Source organism: Dermacentor albipictus, chromosome 5, assembly GCF_038994185.2.
Source record: "Dermacentor albipictus isolate Rhodes 1998 colony chromosome 5, USDA_Dalb.pri_finalv2, whole genome shotgun sequence".
NCBI classification, from domain to species: Eukaryota; Metazoa; Arthropoda; class Arachnida; order Ixodida; family Ixodidae; genus Dermacentor; species Dermacentor albipictus.
The window spans coordinates 40,977,923-40,998,065 of record NC_091825.1 but is presented as its reverse complement, the minus strand read 5'-3'; the positions used below and the strand labels follow the sequence as shown (position 1 = coordinate 40,998,065).

Sequence of the window (20,143 nt, the reverse complement as noted above, 5' to 3'; positions counted from 1 at the left end):
GGACACTTTGAAAATTAGTATCTCGGAACTGGCTCTATCCAGAGAGTTCGTTCCAAGTGGAGACGCCATGAGAAATTACCTACTATAATTCGCTGATTTAAATATGGGAGGTAAAGTAAATAATTGAGATGTTAATCAGCGTAGTTATTTTAATTGTTCAATTGAGCACTTTAAATTCTTATTGAAGTAAGGGCAACCTCATCGACTAATTTAGATCAAGGGTCAGAATTGTGCTATCTGCCAAAGGCAATCTTCAAAAAAAAAAAAATTCGGTGCAGCTAAAGAAAAAGCACCCTGTGTGAAAAAAAAAGAAGTCAAATAATATTTGCAACAGTTACATTTCACTGGCGTCAAGTGTTGCGCCAAAGTTACTGTAAAAAAAAGTACGTTATTTCATCACCATGCTCGTGCATAAAATGCGAGATCAATGGTTGCACTATAAGCAATTTCTAGATAGTTGTGCTGCAATCTGTAGCGAACGAATATGTGAACACTCCCGTACACACAGCTACCCATCGATCTCTCTTTTGAATCTCAAATAACTTTCACAAGGTAAAATGAACAAAAACGAGCCAAGAAACTTATGTAAATACGCTTGTCTATTGGCTTTCAGGAGTGCCATAGAACCGTGCAACTGGAAGCTTTCTTAATTAAAAAAGAAATTGGCGACACTAATCTGTATCGCTTATCTGATATATATATATATATATATATATATATATATATATATACATATATATATATTAGGCCATTCCACAAGCCAATGGCCTACGGCCATTCGCTTGTGGAATTTTTCAAAATAGCTCTTACAAATCACTTTATCTTTTTTCGTACACTTTGCAATCTGCTTCGAACATCCTGTGATATTTTTTTTGATGCATTGCTATCTCGCTCTTGTGAATTGCTATTTTATGCTGCGTCGTGTGGTCACTTGTATGCCTTGTATATATTATTGCTTTTTTGCTTCTTTTTCGCTGAATATCACTTCAAGAATTGTACTCCCTATTATGTTCATCTTTTGTGTATTTTACTTCCTAGTATTAATGCCTTTCGTTACGTTTTACTCATGTTATTTCCTTAAGTGTACCTTTGTGGCCTTTCATTACTTCAGTTGTTCCTGTTTCATGTTTTAATCTTGGTAGTATTGTTGATGAGGCCTGTATTGAGGTGTATCTTTTGTGTACCACATTAGAAGAGAAGGCTGCGTACACTGTAACCACCCTTACACATTGCCCCCATGGGGCCTGTAAGGTATTTTAAATAAATAAATAAATAAATAAATAAATATACATACATACATACATTGATATATATATATATATATATATATATATATATATATATATACACTATTGCTTTATTCAGCTTCGTTACACTGGTGTACCTTTTTCTGTTGACAATTTAGGCATCCGTGTTTCGCACTATAAGCCAAATTGGACTCTGTCCACTTTTGTTGCATCACGGAGGGTGTGAAGCACAGCGCCTGCACACGGTAGAAAACGTAGTTCTATTCGCCCGTGAAATTGGGATATGATAAGCCTGTTTGTTCACTTAAATTTGCAGGCAAGCCACGCAGTGCTAGAAAAACATATACAAGGCAGCGAACACGAAGGCTGAGCCACTTCACGTGTGAAAATACAATTCAAAAGAAAAATCTAGAGAGAATAACATTTTATGCTCTCAGTTTTCTTTTCCACATTCCTTTCACAAATGTTGCAAAATTTTCCAGCATTCTCGTATGTTCAAAGTATTTATCTGAGAACAATGGGCACTTGAAGGTGTACATTTATTGTCACCTAATTAGGTGATAAACTAATGCCGAATATTCAACTCGCTTGAACAAATATCGATGAAAAATATTTGCAACCAGCAATGAGTTGCACTGTGCCTTTATACAAATCTTTTTTATGTATGAATATTCCAGAATTGATTGCTTACAACTTCATTTCAATATAATGTAACTGTTTGCTGAAAACTTATTTTATTTTTGTTTTTCAAATAAAATGATCACGCACAAGGAAGAACAAAGCGGCATATGAATGGCTGCTGTCGAAAATTAAATATTTTTGTGCAGCGACAAAATATTGCAAACGACTCTGCTTTTAGGCACGCCGTCTGCTCATGAAAAATGTAACCAGCGGTACCGACATTTTTTGTTGATTTCTGCTCTGGTTGCTCTACGAAGGATACCTTGGGTAACAAAAACAATCTAGCGACAATTTTTTTTTGCAGCGAGTCTCCTACCATTAAAACAGTGTCTAATCTTTTCATCACCATTGTGCTATGCCAATACGTTATTCACCGCCACCCCCAACCTTGCCAATGCACTGATCGCCATGACGGTGAACAATGTCTTCAATATCAAATGCCTAAACTTCTGAAGGAGAATAAATACCTTATCAGAATAATTGAACGGCACTCGTGAATAGCTGCTTTTCATGGTGCTTTGACAGAAGTGATCGATGTTTCTGTGAGGTTGAGTGTTGTGTTTTAAAGATACCATTTTCCTTTTTTCTTGCGACAGATATATTTTCTGGCTTCATTTTTATTGGTTCCTAATGTGCAGTTGTGCCTGTGTGTCGCGAGAGAAGAGGAGGAAATCTGCTAGTGTTATGTATTCTGTTCACTGTTTGTTTGGTGCTTTCTATGCACACGGTATTCTTATCTCATTGTCTGTGGGGGTCGAAATTGCAATATTTACCTGATTTCTATACTCCTGTTTCCTCTGTGTACAGTTTGTAAGAGGCCCCTGACCCAATAAGGCGCAAGGAAGCACCTTTTGTCCACGACTCCTTGGTTTCTTGCGTAAGGAAACCAGAAAACTCTAGTCGTTCGTCTCTAGCTTGAGCACAATCACGTCTGGGAATCCGAGGTCCTAATAACCCGACACCAACGTTGGCTAGAGTTTCTTAGCGTCGCTAAGGCGAAAGAATTCTGGCAGAACACTTCTTAACGTGACTATGAAAGCTAATGTGATTAGAATTGAAGCATCATTGTATGATGCTTCAATTGAATTGCATCATCATGTATGACGTGATGGTCGAAAAATAAACTTACTTACTATGTTGCCACCCTGTAGCGAGAAACCGTATTGCAGAATAAACCTTCATTTAGAATCTGTAATGGTCCTTCTGAGATTTCGTGTGCTTCAGCAATGTGGGACATGCACGGTCTCGGTGATTGGCCCGCTTTGCTGTCCCCTTCATTCGACATGGTCGTGCAGCATACCACGGCCGCAAGACGACACGACTGTGTGTCGACGGCGCACGCAGTGAAGACGAGGGGATCACAAAAAAAAAGGAACGACGCCTTTGGAATACCAAAGGCGGTGTAAAGACGACTTCAAGACCACAACGGGACGACAATCCTGAAGTGATCATTGTATAACGACAACAGCGTGACGAAGACGGCATGAGGAGAAGGGGAGGACGAGAATCGGATGACGAAGTTGGAATCACGGCATTGAAACGACGCACGACGACACAACGTTGGCGGTATGACGACGTATGTATGACGATGACGCAATGACGTCAGCGCCATGACGATCGTGGCGTAATCCCCATTGATCGACCATACCACAATTACAACGGAATGAAGAAATGAGGTCGCAGGAACGCTGTTCATACAGTGCTCCACTGTTGTTGCCGGTGCAACCTTCCTGCTGCGTAGAACGGCGGCGTAAATGAAAGCTTAGCCCTACCGCACGATAAAGCGGTACGTCTCTCCCTGCTGCTGAATTGTTTGCGTGTTCTATTGGAAGTTGTGCAAAGCACCAACCGGACTAACATTACTAGGAGAGGGAAGTACGACGGCACACTGCATTTTAACCATGCATTTCTTCACAGAATTGTTGGAGGGAGAGCCGCCTTTCGAGGTCAGGTAAATTGAGCAAAGAATTTATCGCAATCGTTTTTTGGTAATAAATGATCGCGAAAGTAGAAAAGTGTTCTTCTGAAACTCCAATGAACCATTCGCTTGAAGTGATACCCACATCGCGTGGGATGCGCGTATATTATGTTTGAAATGATGTCCGCCTAGTCAGATAATTTATCGGTATTGATATAGTTACATTATAAGTATTTGAAAAAGAAAAAGAACACACTATTTGAATTAGTAGAAGGCATTGCACACTGAGAATATTACATTTCAGTACAGGTAAAAGTAGAAATGCATTTCTTTTTATAATGCGGCAAGGCGTGAATTCTGCGCAAAATCTTGTTTTGTGTCGTCAATGCCTCATAGTTATTTGGCGATAAAGACCAAATTGTAAAGAAAACATGTTCGCTCTCTTACTGTCCATAGGTTTTTTTTGGCAAGCTTGACTACAGTAAATATTCCGTTGGTTGGTTTTGTCTATGACCTTCTTCGGTGATCTGCTGCCTTATTTGTGTTTTGGATTTAGCGTTATCGGGAGTCTTTTGCCAAGTATATATATATCGGGCCTTTCTTTCTTTTAGAAAGGGGGAAAGACCACAAAGGTAAGTATCAAATATTACTTTGATAAGTCTACGTAGCGAGACCTTCGCGAAGAAGAAGCCATTCACGCAAGCAAGAGCCACAAATCACGAGGAAACGCATACAAAGCAGGCTCCTGTTTAAGAGGTTCTCGCTGGAACCAGGAAAACCTATCTTTCTGATGAAGTTATTCTTAAGCAGAGGAAAACTGCAGAAAAATACTAAAGTCGCAGTTTCGCCCAAAAGGCGAAACATCGATTGCAATAGCAAAGTAGTAGACAGCTAGCTATACGAAGTAAGGATAGTGGTTTTATTGACGGTATAAACTTGAAAACGTTCGCTTACTAACTGGAATAACATGCGAGGTTTCATTGCGCACAAGCAAACATGAACACATCGCACTCGATGAGCGCGGACACTCGCTCACGAAACACTAGTGTGAGCAAGCGGGGCAGCAGCAGCGAACGAAGTGACCTTCGTGCTGTCTATTGCTTCAAGGCAAACATCGGCGAGAAAACAGCATGCACAAAGGGATGAGCCGTCTGCAGATCTCTTTCAAGACTGGGCGCGCGCGCAACCGCGCGCAGCCGTGCAAAGTGCGCACTTGTTGGCGGAGCCGAAGCCGCCCCACCTCCCCGCTTTCCTCCCTATCGGGCGTGAGATTGAGCCGCGATCGTCAGTTCCCCTTGCGACCAGCCTCGAAATACGCAGTTGCTGCCAGAGCGCAACGCTGCCCTCGCGGCCTTTCGCCATTCCTCCGTGGCCTTTCGCGCGACGGAAGACAGCGCGTTTGCTCTCTGCTTTCCTCGTTCGCGTGGGCCAGATTGAGACGCGATCGTCATTCGTGTGCTTTCAGTCGCAATGACAGCATACAACGCGTGGCGACGGTGTTATCGCCCTTAGGCTATATACTGAACATCACTGTGACGGTGACGGTGACGACATGCATGCGCCTGGAATGCCCATGAAATTTCTATGGCAATAAAAACAACCAGGAAAATCTGTCTTTTCTGAAGTCGGTCTTGGCAAAGGAAATACATCGAGAAAGAAATGCCATTACAGGCGTTCGCAAGCAGTAAAATGAAAAAGCATATATAAAGATAGAGCATTTTGGAGTGATTTTATTAAATTGAATGTCCCAACGCAACACTGTGACTATGAGAGACGGCGCAATGTAGGACTCCGAACTAATTTCGACCACATGCGATTGTCAAACCTGGACCCAAAGTGCGGTAGCCGACTATTGTCGTATTTCGGCCTCATCAAAATTTGGCCGCTGTCATCAGGAATTGAACCCAAGGCCTCGCGCTGGGCATCAAAACGCCACAGGCACTGCGTCACCACGGAGGGTAAATCGCTAATTGCGTTTGCGCAATCCACATAATTGTTATATGCTTCAGAAGCGTACTACTGCTGACCAGTCGGCCTCGAGCATAATATATCGCAATAAGCAGGACACAGACTGAGACGAAACAACAGAAGCGTAAACATGTAACTAAACAGTCTGACACAACTGAACAGACGGTCTGGCGAAGCCTTGCTTTGTGAAACCGTCACGCACGCGTGCATGAAGCATTCTTGCGCTTATACTTTGTTAAGACAACACGATAAATCAAATATATTTACACGGAGGCAAATTCAATCACTGCAAAGAAAAAAAAAACAGGCACGAAAAATGCATGAATCTCGTATCATTTATTCTTCGTGAGAAAGTGTGGGACTAAAAATAATTTACCGATGTACCTCTACTTGTGGCTTTGACCACGTGACATTCACAATAGCAAAAAAAAAAAAAACTGTGGTGAAAAGCTACGTATGCCTAGGTAACGGTTAGGCTAAGCGAGTTTTTCTCAGTGTACGTTTAGTTGCAAGTTAGTGCTCGTCTTCGTTTCGTCTTTCTCTCCATGCAATAAATTGGTCTATTTTATCCTTGGCGGATTATGCGCGTTGGCATATGAGCCACTCAATAATTGTTGCTTGCTCGAGCTCTACAAATCTGAAAAAATATGGCATTTCACTTAACATGCTCAATAGATTTCAGTGCTATATTAAAAAAAAAATTAAGAAACGAAACGAAATGCGCGAAAGCATTGACATCATTGTCAGCTGCCACACTTGAATGAGGAACAGGGGTATACGTAGTTCTTGAACAATGTCCAGATTCATTATAGTTATGAGGTTGCCAAGGCAGGTCGATTACTTTTTTGATGTATTACATGTGTCAGGTCTGCAAGTTTTCACGTCGTCGTCGAAATAGAGGAGTTATGCCTACAGAAACAGAATTTTCCTTTTAGTGGTCGCTCCGGATCTCTGAATCGAGAAATGTACTTGGCTGATTGCTGCAGAAGTTCAGCTTTAAGGTATGGACAATTCGTGTTGAGAGGATCTCTTTTTTTTGCATAGGTTTTCTGCGGAAACAAACAAATGCTTGCCTATCGTTCGGCATATCCGGAGATTTGGCTTCACTGGATTCTTCTTAGCGGAAGTCTACTGTGTACAGGGCTATCTCGCTCTCGAGTCAGCACAACTCGGGTATCTTTGGCACGTCATTCTAACATGCAATTGTCTCAGTGACATGAACTGTGAAATTATTAAAACTACAATAACACTGAGACACGTGACGTGAACTCTGAAATTGTCTAGGCTATGAAACAGTCGAGACGCATGACTCGCCGCTGCAAGCCGACGACGGGGTTCCGGACATATCCTCATAGCACTTTCGCTGAACATACATACTGCTACTGTGTCCATCACCTGGCAGATTTCTCGTGCGACAGCTTTGTCACGCGAGGTCGCGGGATCGAATCCTGGCCACAGTGGCCGCACTTCGATGGGGGCGAAATGCTCAAACACCTGTGTGCTTAGATTTAGCTGAACGTTAAACAACCATAGGTGGTCAAAATTTCCAGAGTCCCCCACTACAGCGTGCCTCATAATCAGATCCTGGTTTTGGCACGTATAACCTTATAATTTTTAGCGTTGTCAAGGCATGTTTATGCGCCGCATGTCTCAGTTAACAATTGCAAAGCAGGCAGGTGACAGAAACGCGGCCGTATGGCGTCACCGGTAGGCGATATCTCTATAATACAGTGATTAAAGGTGAGCAACTCCGCAGCTTCAGCGTAATGAAATCCTGCCAGATTCGCGACCACGTACAATAGAATGGGACGCTGTTTACTTACTCATCTAAGATATCTCTGAGATTCTCTACAGTTAAGAGAAAGGAAGCAATGTGACACCGTTAGGTGCACTGCTTGTGGTCCCATTGGTGGTCGCATCACTGGCGGACACAGGTTGCCTAAATGTTGAAAGAAAGTTGGGCAATACTACTAGTCTAGCTATACTCATTAGGTTATATGAGTGCATATAGGTTAGCTAAGAGTAGACAAGTGAAACAGCTAGCTTTGTAGGTAATACTTGACTATATCCAGCACATTAAACCACTAACCATCCGAGACAGCCAGCTTTTGTAATACTTGAGTATATCCTGCATATTAAAACACTAACCATATGATTTTTATAGTTCTTAGCCTACAATACAAGTCAACGTGGAAACTTTACGGCGTTGGACTAGGCTGGGGGAGGGCAGGCAGCGAAGAGTGCTAATATTGTAAGAAAATGTACCCCTCAGCTTTTCCTTGTGTGTGTGTGTGAAAACTTTTGTTGTAATGAGGTCCGGAGGCTCGACTTCTTAAGCCAAGGCGGGCCGCTCTCACGTTGGCACTGTGAGGCCAAGCCTTTCAGCGACATCATGGGCCCTCTGGACGGCCCTTAGTTGGTCCTAAAACAATGGGCTTTGAATCCTTTTATCCCATTGTGTCCATTCTTCAACGAGGTTTGGGAGAGTCGCGGGACAGCCCGGCAGCATATGTCTGATTCCAACGATGCCATTACAATCGTTGCAGTCCATCTTAATCTCCCTCTCTGGGTATATTTTATTAATGGTGTACCGTGTGGGATATGTACCTGTTTGCAATAAGCGCAGTGAGACTGCCTGAACCCTGTTCAGTTTTGAATGTGGCAATGGGAATTGCCTGCGTCCTAAATAGTAGTGTTTGGTAATGCCATTGTATGTTAATAAATTATCTCTAGATTCCCTGGCATGATGGTGAAAGGCTCGGTTGTGACTGTCGCTGTTAGCAAGTCCTTGTGCCAAGTCATGAGCAGCCTCATTGAGGTTTACCCGAGTCTCGTCCACTTCCCCATATGCGCACGAAACCGTCGGATCTCTGTTCTCATAAACCGAATGTTTTCAAAAAGTTTAGCTGCAACTCCAGCTACGTAGCCTTTATCAAAACACTTTATAGCGGTCTTCGAATCACTGTAAATGTAGGCCCACTTAATACTCCTGATGGCTGGAGCAACTGCCACTTGTTCCGCCACCTAGGGGTCCTTGGTAAAAATAGTGATAGCATCTTGCACCTTCCCTTGATAATTTGAGACAATGGCCGTATATGTATCTTTACCTTTCACCCAGGCAGCATCAACTATAGCTGCCACTTGGTTCTGCTGCTCTATTTCCTGCAAGAGTGCTTTAGCTCTTGCCTTCCTCCTTTCGACATTATATTCTGGATGCATGTTTCTGAGGAGAGGGTTGGTTCTGATCTTGTTTCTAACGTCAGTCCTTAATTCTACTTCAGCCTCTATTGGGCTTCTTGATGTATTCAGTTCTGCACCTATTGCCTGTCATATGTTCCTGGCAGCTCATGATTTTGTCAATCTTTCGTGTTGCGCTAGCTGTTGGGCCTCCGCGATTTGTTCCATTGTGTTGTGCACCCCTAGACTCATGAGTTTGTCGGTTGCAGCGTTACTGGGTATCCTTAGGGCTAGATTAACGAGCTTCCTGAGCATCACATTAGGTTTAAGTTCTGCCTGCTTCCATTTGAATAATCCAGCCACATAAGTGAAGTGATAGAGAGCAAAGGCGTGTGTTAGCCTCAAAGCGCTGTCTTCCCCTAAGTCTCTGTGTCTATTGGTAATTCTCCTTAGTAACCTAATGACTTCATGTGTTTTATTCGAGATATGTTGTATTATTGTATAGTTAGCATTGTTTCCGTCTATGTGATACGCAAGAACCTTCATTTTTTCATCTAGCCTGATTGCGGATCCTTCATGAGTGTATAAGCACACTCTTGGCTCATCTTCCGGAATGTAACCTCTTGGTTTACGACCTTTTCCGCGATGTTTAATGACTAAGAGTTTTCATTTGGCTGCCGAGCATGTCAACCCCATGTCTTTTAGTGTGTCCTCTACAACATATAAGCTTTCCTGTAATCTGGTCTCTGTCTGTCCTACATTACCCTTGGGACTCCATATGGTTATGCCGTCGGCATATACCACATAATGAATACCCTCAATTTTCTCCAGTTTTCTTGCAACCTTGGACATTGCTAAACTCTATAGCATGGGTGAGAGCACAGCCCCTTGTGGAGTGCCCCTATTTCTCAAATTCTTAGCTTCTGATTTAAGCTCGCCCAGCATGAGTTGTGCAGTTCGATTTCTAAGAAAGTCCTTAATCATGTTAAAAAGTCTCTTACCTAACCCCATCTCCGAAAGGACGCCAAGTATTGCCTTATGCTTTATACGATCAAAAGCTTTTTCCACATCCAATCCCAAAAGAGCTTTCGTATGCGCTGGGCTGACCTGTATAAGTTGGTGTTTGATCAGCAGCATAGCATCCTGAGTTGACAGCCCGGGAGGAAAGCCGATCAAGTTGTATGGGAGGATGTCGTTCTGCTCAACGTATTTAGTCAGTCGATTTAGGATGACATGTTCCATAGCTTTGCCTAGACATGACGTTAAGGAAAGAGGACGGAGGTTGTCCAGAGTGAGTTATTTGCCTGGGTTTGGTATGAGGATGGTATTGGCCGCCCTCCATTCCTCTGAGTATACCCCTTTTCTCCAACATTCATTGAAACGTTCAGGTAGATAAGAAATTGATTTATCATCCAAATTTCTTAATATCTTGTAAGTTATTCCGTCACGTCCAGCCGCCGATCTACTATTAAGACTGTGAATAGCCGCCCTCACTTCACTCTCAGTGAAGTCCCGGTCAAGTTCTTCACATATACCTCCCGTATATCCGAGGCTCTCGTCTCCTTCGTTTGGTTGTTTAAGTGGGAGATATTTGGCTGCAAAACTATCCATGATACCCTTCTGTGTTTTATCTTGGCTTTCCTGATGAACCAACTTAGCTATAGCTGTTCTCTTGTTTGTCCTTGTTTCATTCTCGTTGAGCAAGTGCTTGAGGAGGTTCTAGCTACCTCCATGTTTGCGTCTACCATCAGCCGAATTACAGATCTCATCCCACTGTTGCTTCACAGGGTCTTCGAGTGATTCTCAATTTCTCTGTTTAATTGCGCTATTTTTTTCCTTCGCGTTCTGTCAAGCCTCTGCATTTTCCATCTCTGTAATATAGACTGTTTGGCTTCAATCATATGCGCCAGCCTGCTGTCCATAGCCTCAATATTTTCCTCTGTCTTGATTTCTTTAGTGGCCTCTTTGACGTCCTCTCTGAGCTGAATGACCCATGTCTGAAGGTGCTCCTGCTCGGCATCTAGAGGCCCCACTTTCCTTCTGTTCGCTCTGAGTTTCCTGAACTGATCCCAATCAGTGAATTTGAAGATTCTAGTTTCCTGTTTCGTTATGCGTATGGTTATGTGTATGATGTAATGATCGCTCCCGAGATCCACGTTTGAATTTTCCCAACTGGTTCCTCTTGAGTTGTACAAAAGTAAGATCTGGTGTGGTGTCCCTGCTTGTGGACGTGCCACAACGGCTGGGATACACCGGATCAGTATTCAAGCATAAGCCCAGATCCATGGCAAGACTCCATAGCTCCTCTCCCTTCTTTGTGTGCCAAGTGTATCCCCATCTGTGATAGGAAGCATTAAAGCCCCTGCAATAATGAGCGGGAAGTTTTTGGCAACCGAAAGCACCTTGTTGAAGAGTGGCCTAAACCTCTGTCTCATGTCGTTAGGACTACTGTAAATATTCAGAGAGAAAATGCTTTGCGTCTTACCTCTGTTCCTTTTAAATCTTATCTCAACTAGAATAACTTCAAACCTTGAATGTCTAAGATGAATATCGTGCTCAATGTAGGCCAACTTTTTGTCAATAAGGGTCGCCAACCCCCTCCCCATTTTTTGTCTCTACATATAACTTTGACCCAGTAAGCATAATTTCGTCCGCTAAGGTTTCCTGCAGCATAATTACCTTTGGCCTGGCCTCAGATGACCTGATCACCTGTCGCAGTGCTGCTTTTTTGTGTTGGAACCCGCGACAATTCCATTGCCACACGTTAAATCCATGATAACTGTCCATTGTTATTTGGTGAGGCTGCCTTTCTATTAGCCGCTATTTTCCTCTTTGTGATGACCCCTGACAATCCAAGAATGGACTTTATACTATCCGCCTCCGATGGCAGATACACATCGTCGTCATCTCCTCGCGTCTCAATTTTTCTAAGTCTTTTCTCCGCCGTTAGCCTCCATTTACACAATTTGTCCACATTAAAGTTAGTCGTTTCCACTGTCTCTCTTCGCTTTGATTGCCTGTTATATTTCACTGAGAGTTGAGAAGACTGACTCATACTCGGAACTAACCGCCCTCTATTCAGGGGCAGGAAAGCTGGATTCCCCTGGACCGTTGCTTTTGCTTATAGGTCTATCTATCTCTACTCTAGCAGGGCTCGACTGCTCTTTTTTACGAAGCTCTACTACCTGCCTGGTTCATTCTTCATTAGCTTTCCTTAAAGAAGTTACTTCTTTCAGAAAATTACTTAAAGAAGTTACTTAAAGCAATTGCTCTATTCTAGCATCATTGTCATCACCCACAGCAGCCGAGGCGTCCCCAGCAACCCTCGCCATACCTTTTACTTTGTCAGCCCAGGTGGTTCCTGGCGTCTTCTTCTCGCCAGGTATTGAGTCCCTTTGCACGAAGCGCACCTGCGCTTCCCTTGACTTGTAGCGCCTTCGCTCCCTGGATAGTGAACGATTCCTGGATCTGGTGCGACTCCTGGAGCGTGAGTGCTCCCTGTCCTCGGGGCGACAGTTGGGCGCCAGCTGCTGCATCTCCGACTGCGCTCTTGTTGACGACCGAGCCCTGTCGCGCTCTCTTCGACGGAGTTGTACGGCGTAAGGGATTTGAAATCTTTACTTACAAAACTTGTCACCGGTAGGGTGATCGCCTTCACAAAATTTACACTTAGGTACACACACATGTTCATCTCCTGGGTTGCGAGTTCCACATCCCCTGCACTGAACAAAGTCAGGTGTTGGACACACGTCAGAGTGGCGCCCGACCCTTCCCCACGTGAAGCAGACGTCGAATTGCTTCCTGTAAAGATTGGACCTCCCTAGTGTGAATTCGTACCTGACAAAATTGGGCACTTTGAGTCCATCGAAAAGTACAATGACCGATCCCGACGTCTTGATGCGCTTGGCAGCCAGCGCAAGCGGGTTCAAGTCATGCACGGTATTTCTTGTTATCATAGCTTGCGAGTCTCTGATGTCCACTCTTCGGATGACGCCTTTGCATGTGGCATGTGGTGCCGCTTCGTATGCATTTACCTCGTATTCGGATTCCATAATCTTGAAAGACTTGATTCTAACGTACTCCGCAGCATGTTCAGGCTTAGGTGTGCTGACCACGATGATCTTTTGAGTGAAGTTTGGGCAGACATCTTCAAGGGCCTCCTCTTCGGTTAGGCCGGACGCCTCGATGACTGCGGAACCAATCATGGTGGTGCTCACCTTGTTCGAATTGAGCCCTCCTCGAGGTCGTAGAATGATGTTTCTGTGCTCCTCGGGCAGTTGAGGCATCCTGGAAGCTTTGATAACCCGGTTCTTAACCATTCCACCACCAGCGGTTCCCTTACTCCATGCTCTCGCTGATTACGTGGCAATGTGCTCTCCTCATCCACAGCCTTTGTGCCAGCTCGTGATCTTCGGCCAGCCACTACTTGCCACCCGAAGTCGTCCTGAGCATTGTTTCCTTCATTTCGAGCAAAATATTCATTTTCCATGTTTGTATCCGCCATGGCTGAGGTCAGGTGGTCTTTCTAGGCCCCAACAAAGGTCCTACTCCACACTAAGGAGCAGAAAACTTTCCGTAAATTTTTGAAAGTACAAGCCACACCTCGAATCTTGGTGTCAGTAGATTCGCCATCGCTTCGCGGATCCATTAGTATGCTTATTTCCGTTGTACTCTCAAAAGTGGCGAGCGGAGCAAGGAAAAAGAAACGGAGCCGATGCTTCAACGTCCGCACTGCTCGGCGCTGCGTGGGGACGTTTAATTAACGCAAAACGTTTTTTTTTGTGATGCAAAATTTGTAAAATGGATGTCATTTGATCTTGCGAGCAAATATTCCCGGCTGTATGTAACGAATAAGGATCCGGGCATGAAGATATTAAAGGAAAAAATGTTTCCAACTTTCCAGAGCTGTGATGACGAGCGCATACGAAATCAGAGTTTTGTTCGTCCTGTGTACGTGCATCATTCTGGCCGATGCACCTAAACCACTGCATTACGCATGGGGTTACTAGGTCCATACTTGTTGCGTGCCATCATACTGGTGCGCAGAATAGGCTCTGGGAAAAGAAAGCGTTACAAGGCGAGAAAGAAAATATGACTCTATATGTGCTTGTATACTGCCGTTACCGCTTCTTAATCTGGTTACAGTGTTCCCTGCCTCATGAAGGAAAGTGTTATGAGCCATCTTCCTTCCCACGTTAGCAAAAATCTAACGTCACAAGTCTTGATTTTGCACGCAAGAACTGGAAACTAGTTCGTCGCTTACAGATATGAATAGTTTTTACTTCCCAGAAGTCACCACATTTATGCCTTGAAATAAAACATTGAAATCAGATGCAAAGTAGCGCACGTTTCACTCACAATCCGCGTTGCACAATATAATTAAACCAATTTTTGAGCTAAACGCATTCTCCCCTCCCCTCTCCTCTTCATAGACTGAATCAAAATCGCTGGCGTTACGGGAGCCACCGCCTACGGTAAGTACTCCGCAACTCTTAAATACACCTATAGATCCGGGTGTACATTAACTGTATTTGTGTAATACGAGCTGTAAAGGCGTGCCTTCACACGTTCTTACGGCTCGGTGACGTGCTGGTCTGGCTGCACGGTTATGTGCCGAAATCCGCTGTGACTGCAGAATTCACCCAATCCGGAAATAACCAATATGAACCAAGACTACTAACTTACAACGATGCTTGCTTCTGTTAGGCACACATCGTCGATACATTAAGTCATTTAAATAATACGTTGCTGTTATGTGGTGAAACGCAAATTGTTCATAAAACGACTTTTGTAATGGTAGTGCGCTCGCAGGCACCGAGATGCAAATTATCGCTATAAAACGCTTTACTTTCCAGCCACCCTACCAAAGAAACCCATATGTACCATAGTTCGCATATCGAATAATTCGATATGAAGCATGAACGATTTCACATGGAAGCTTGTTTTTTTTTTCATACACCATATGATATTAGTGGATATAGAAGGTATGAGGAATGCAAGGCTTATTTTTCAGTAGGGTGGTTCCTGATTCAGTCACATGAATTTGACAAACAGTGATATTTTAATTCTTTTTTATATAACCACCTACCGATAATTTTATTTATTTCGGAAGCATCAAGTACAACAGTGAATCTTTTCACTGGCAGGTTTGTTTGCAATGAAAGACATATATATTAAAATTTGAGACTTCCATCACCTCCTGTGCCTTGCTGCGATCGGGCATTCCGCATGCGGCCTAACATCAATTTTAATTAACCGACTTATTTAAATATCTTGCAGATGGCGAAACAGTTCCTGCATTTCGGCTGGGTGATCATACGACTTATCATAAAGGTAACATTCTAGCTAATTTTCACTAATTATCGAAGACGGCCTATAACGTTCTTGTTATGGCTATTAATGGTCACTGCCAATTAGGTAATGTGCCGGCCTGCAGCGCCTTCGAAGAAAGTGTGTTCACTGATCTTGTCGCTTCGAAGCAGCAACCATTGTTAGGACACCAACCATTGTTAGAACACGTATTGTAGTATTAACGGCCACTACCAGATTAGGCAATGTGCCGGCCTGCAGTACCGTTGAAGAATTGGCGTTCAGTAATCTTTTCGCTTCGAAGCCACAACCATTCTCAGGGTACTTATTGTGGTCGTGGCTCCTAATATTTGCCATTGTTTTGGCGCGACACATTTGCGAAAATACGCTTGAAATGATTCCGACCAACATGTGGAGTAGTCTCAATAACCCGGACAGTGATGATTGCGCCGCCCTTTTGAAACAACCTGCTTACTTCTTAGTTGCAAACGACATATTAATAAACGAAATCAGCGGGCCACGTGCTGTAACATGGGGTGAGTGGGTGCACACATAGTGAAGGGGCAGTAATGACACATATAATATGACAGAAAGCGCAGTGCGCTTGAATAGAGACCGAACAGAGAAACGTCTTGCTTAAGTCCTATTCACTCACTTGTGCTGAAATTCGCCTGCTGGCGTTCGAAATGTTTAAAGACAGAAGTGACTCTAAATGAAAGTCCATATTGTTTTGTTCTGTGCATTGAGAAGGAGCAAGATTCACATCCACAACGAAAAATTCAGTGGCGATTTGCGTAAACGCAAGAGAAGTGCGCTAGCATTACATCGCACCTCTTTGAGGTCTTAGATCGAAAATGTAAGCGTTGTTCAACTCAGTGCAGAGTGTTATTTAGTAGGTCACTGAACACATATCGTGCGTCTCCGAGGTGAGATGTGCTACGGAGGCTGCTGGTCCGGAGCAGAACTCCATCACTCGGCTGGCACAGTAGCCGTCATTTTCCCGCTTGTTCGCCGTGCGCGCGCACGCACGCGCACGCACGCACGCACGCACGCACGCACACACACACACACACACACACACACACACACACACACACACACGCACGCACGCACGCACGCACACACACACACACACACACACACACACACACACACACACACACACACACACACACACACACACACACACACACACACACACACACGTGTGTACATACGAGGCGATGCTTAAAGGGACACTAAAGTTTAATATTAAGTGAACGTGGACTGTTGAAATACCATCCCGGTAACCTCGAAGCGCATGGTTCATGCGAAGAGACTTATTTTAAGAGAAAATGCGTTCTGACGCGTCCGCGTACCTTTAGCGCAGTTCAAATCGCCCACCCTCCGATCGAGGAGCGGTGACGTCATGGTCTCATAGTGATGTTGCGCCGTCGGTGATTAAAATGGTGCCCGCAGGCAGCGCTACGGCTTTTCTGCGCAAAAGGCAAACGCGCGGCCAGAAACAGAGCCAAGACAGAGCCGACAGCAGCGCGAAAGCGGAACTATGGTGGCTAGCGGAAGGGAAAGCGCGCGACGATAAGCTGGTTATTTTTTGACGCTAAATTTGACGCTCGTTGCAATGAACTACCCTGACAACGACACATTGGCTCGCGATGCTGGGCTCGACTTCAGTGTTTTAAGCACTGATGAACGTGACCTACTGCTGAGGGCTCGCACTGCCGGCGTCGTTGCGTACTACTACGACGGCAACTGTATGAAATGCCTGTACATATTCGTATAGTTGTACCTTTTTTTTTCGTGAAAGCCAAATGCCGCACTCACCGCCCCGTCTTCGAACTGCAGTTGTTCTTGCGCTTCGGAGAATGCAGGCAAGACCGACGGAACATCGCTACGGGAAAACATTGCTTTGAAAGATACTCCACACGACTTCAGCAAGTCGGCGTTGAACTCGTAATCCTCTGGGCGAAAGTAATGCGAGCACACTATGCGATTTTTCGGCTCTTTGCCAACGCGCTGTGGCAGAGGTACGGCACTTAACCACTTCGAACGGAGGGGTTCACTCGTTGGCACACAGTGATAAGTAACGTTGGATTCGCCGCTGCAACTGCCCTTGGCCAAGTTCCGCGGACCGTTCGCGCATCCCACGACATCAAATGGATGTAACATTCTCGCTGCTTGTTCCAAATGCAACTTTCGCGAGTCAGCAGAACCAGCGCAGCATGACGCGATAACAAAATAACTGAAACTCCAAAACACGCGCCTTACAGAATCGAGTGCGCAGAGTCGAGCGAAAACGAAACCCCTCGACCACCCATACAACTGAAGGGTAACGTCAAAATGTTATTTTTTCTTAGAATCAAATAGAAATAGACAAGTAGCATTCTCTTCCGTCTTATAACCTAATGAAATTATCTTTTTAATACCAGTAGTTGAGTACTAGTGACATAAATTATGATGAGTGCCTTCGTCATCGGGCTAGTACCGGTATGTCGCTGGGGGGTCTCAAATCGTGTCATGCATTTACCTCAATTTATCGGTTACTAAAGCTCTGTTCGATATTATATTGATGCCTTAGACGTTCTGGAGCATTGCTTTATCACTTTAACTTGACTTCATAGTAAGCTTTAGTGTCCCTTTAAGTTTAAGGGAGTTTTAACAATTCCATGTTGCAGAAACTGCCGTAATCCGGGTAATTCATTTGGAGTAGGTACGTCTTGCAAACTCACCGGCTACAATTATTAAATTGCAATATGTGCTGTAAAGGAATGTGAGATATTAATTGGTCAATTACTGTTAATTAGTTGAATATGTGTTTCGATTCCTCGTGGCGGTAATGGCAATCCAGCTCAAGGACAAGTAGGTTATCCGTAACAGGCGCTTATTAAAAATTCCGAATAACTTAAGGATGTTCACCCTGCATACACTCTCATTTTGATTGAAACACATATATCTGGACGCTAGAGGCCATTATGCACAGTGTACTAATAAAGGTAATGGTTAAAGACAGGAGGTGGATATGGCGTTTGAACATCTGACACGTTGAGGAATGTTAGTAGCATTGTCAGCAATACCGTTCCAGCAAATATTTGCTGGCAACAACGTTGAAGTAACATATTAATGCCTTCGCGCGACAGACAAAGCGCGCGAAGCTTCTTTGAAAATGCAGGTGACTTGCAGTTACCAGCGGCTCATTTGTTCAGCGGCTCAGTAGTTCAGTCTTTCCATGTGTATCTCCGTTTATTGGAATAATGCAGCTTAAGTGGAAGAATTATGCTATCTGCCAAATGCGATATTTTTTAAAATTTCGTAATACTTAAAGACGATCAACGCCGTATATAGACATGCATTTTTTCCACTTTGACACTCCTAATGCTCACGCAAGAAAAAATGCGGTGCTTCTCAGAAACGAAAAGAGCCAAATATTCAAGCCATTCAATCTGGAAACGCGTCCAAATACTGCTACACCATGGAGGCAGGCATGGTCGATGACAGAAAGACTTGGAGAGCGTGTTAATGGAAGTGCGAAAGAAGGCACGATTAACGGCTCGACGCGTTCGAGGAAAATTCAGAGGATGTTAGGCTGGAGGCTTCAACGAATTGGGTGAGTTGGCAGAGCCAAAGCGCTTTGGGCATGCGCAAGTCTTCGTGTATCCTCGTTGTTTGCGCTGTACGCAGAAAAGCAAACGAGATTATTGACTCGCGTTTAGCGTGATCTCAAGAAAGCTGTTTGTGTCCAACAAACAGGCGGGGCTCAGTTGTGGAAATTCCACCATGTCGGTCATTTCGCGTGTTTCCCGCAGGCTCAGCTTCTGTGCAGCCTGTTCTCGTACGTCGGGTTCTTGAACCGTAGGGACGAAGCGGCGAGGAGGGACATGGCCAGGCACGCGGGAGGCGGGGGAGGCGCCACAAGCGTGATGAGCGTGGTAGATTGACGTCCGCAGCCCGCGTCGCCATCAACGTCAACCACCAGACACCCGCACAATTCAGGCCTTCGAAACCAGTTTGGCGCCAGTGTTGTCTTCTTGACCCTTTTGTGTTGTGCCCTTCATGTGCCGACCTTAGTTAGCGCGGACGCTTTTTTTTTTATTTTCGCAACATCACGACGCTACCCAACGCGCCCACATCCAGTCAGGGGTATTGCCCTCACATAAATGTGCTTGAATGTATCCCGATATCAGTGATGTTGTTGCTGCCTCTCCTGAAGCAAACTTGGCGCCACGTAGGGTTGCGTTGTTATCTACACTAAACAATTACGGCTGCTTACTCTTCCATAGCGTGCAGCCTATAATGTTGCTAGGTTAACTATGTGCCGCTCTCGTTTTTCGAGCTTAGTTTAGTTTGTTAGTCGTAGTTTGTATGTCTGAATTGCTACATCGTTCACTATCTCCCGATATATAGTCCTAATGAAACCTAGGCATTCTTACGCGATTAGGGATTACAGGAGTTTTACCCTCTTCAACGGCATGGGAATGCTGGTAGGAGGCGCCGCAGGTTTTTCGGTTTTTCGTGATTCTATGCGAATATGCTCTGAAATAAGAGTGTTGCTATTGCAATCAGTGACAGTAGATGTTGTCAGGTAATTGCTTTTTTGCAATGTTCCAAGAAGGTCACGCTGAAAAGGGCCCCAACTTGCTGCGTAATGTTTGTAAAATCTTCCCCGTCGCTTTGTTGATAAGTGCCGCTAAAGACGCTAAAGTGGTATAAAATGTATTTTATTATTTTGATTAGTGCGGATATCTAGGCATTATTGCTAGAAATGTTTCGTTAATTTCACCAGAATAAAGAACCTATGTTCTGAAGCGGTACATCGACGAAAACAGCACGCTTGGACTCGTGATGT

At 44.3% G+C, this 20,143-nt stretch overlaps 1 protein-coding gene across 1 annotated transcript in view; it reads left to right on the top strand.

Moving 5' to 3' along the window:
* LOC135902153 (uncharacterized) overlaps positions 1-19,475 on the top strand; it is a 72,691-nt gene extending 53,216 nt beyond the window's left edge. Inside the window, exons 10-13 of the mRNA XM_065432080.2 lie at positions 4,458-4,478; positions 14,424-14,465; positions 15,271-15,324; positions 19,104-19,475. Of these exons, the coding sequence (XP_065288152.1) occupies positions 4,458-4,478; positions 14,424-14,465; positions 15,271-15,324; positions 19,104-19,235 (249 nt within the window). The 3' untranslated portion in view covers positions 19,236-19,475. The remainder of the gene's footprint in view (positions 1-4,457; positions 4,479-14,423; positions 14,466-15,270; positions 15,325-19,103) is intronic.
* The last annotated feature ends 668 nt before the right edge of the window (positions 19,476-20,143 follow it).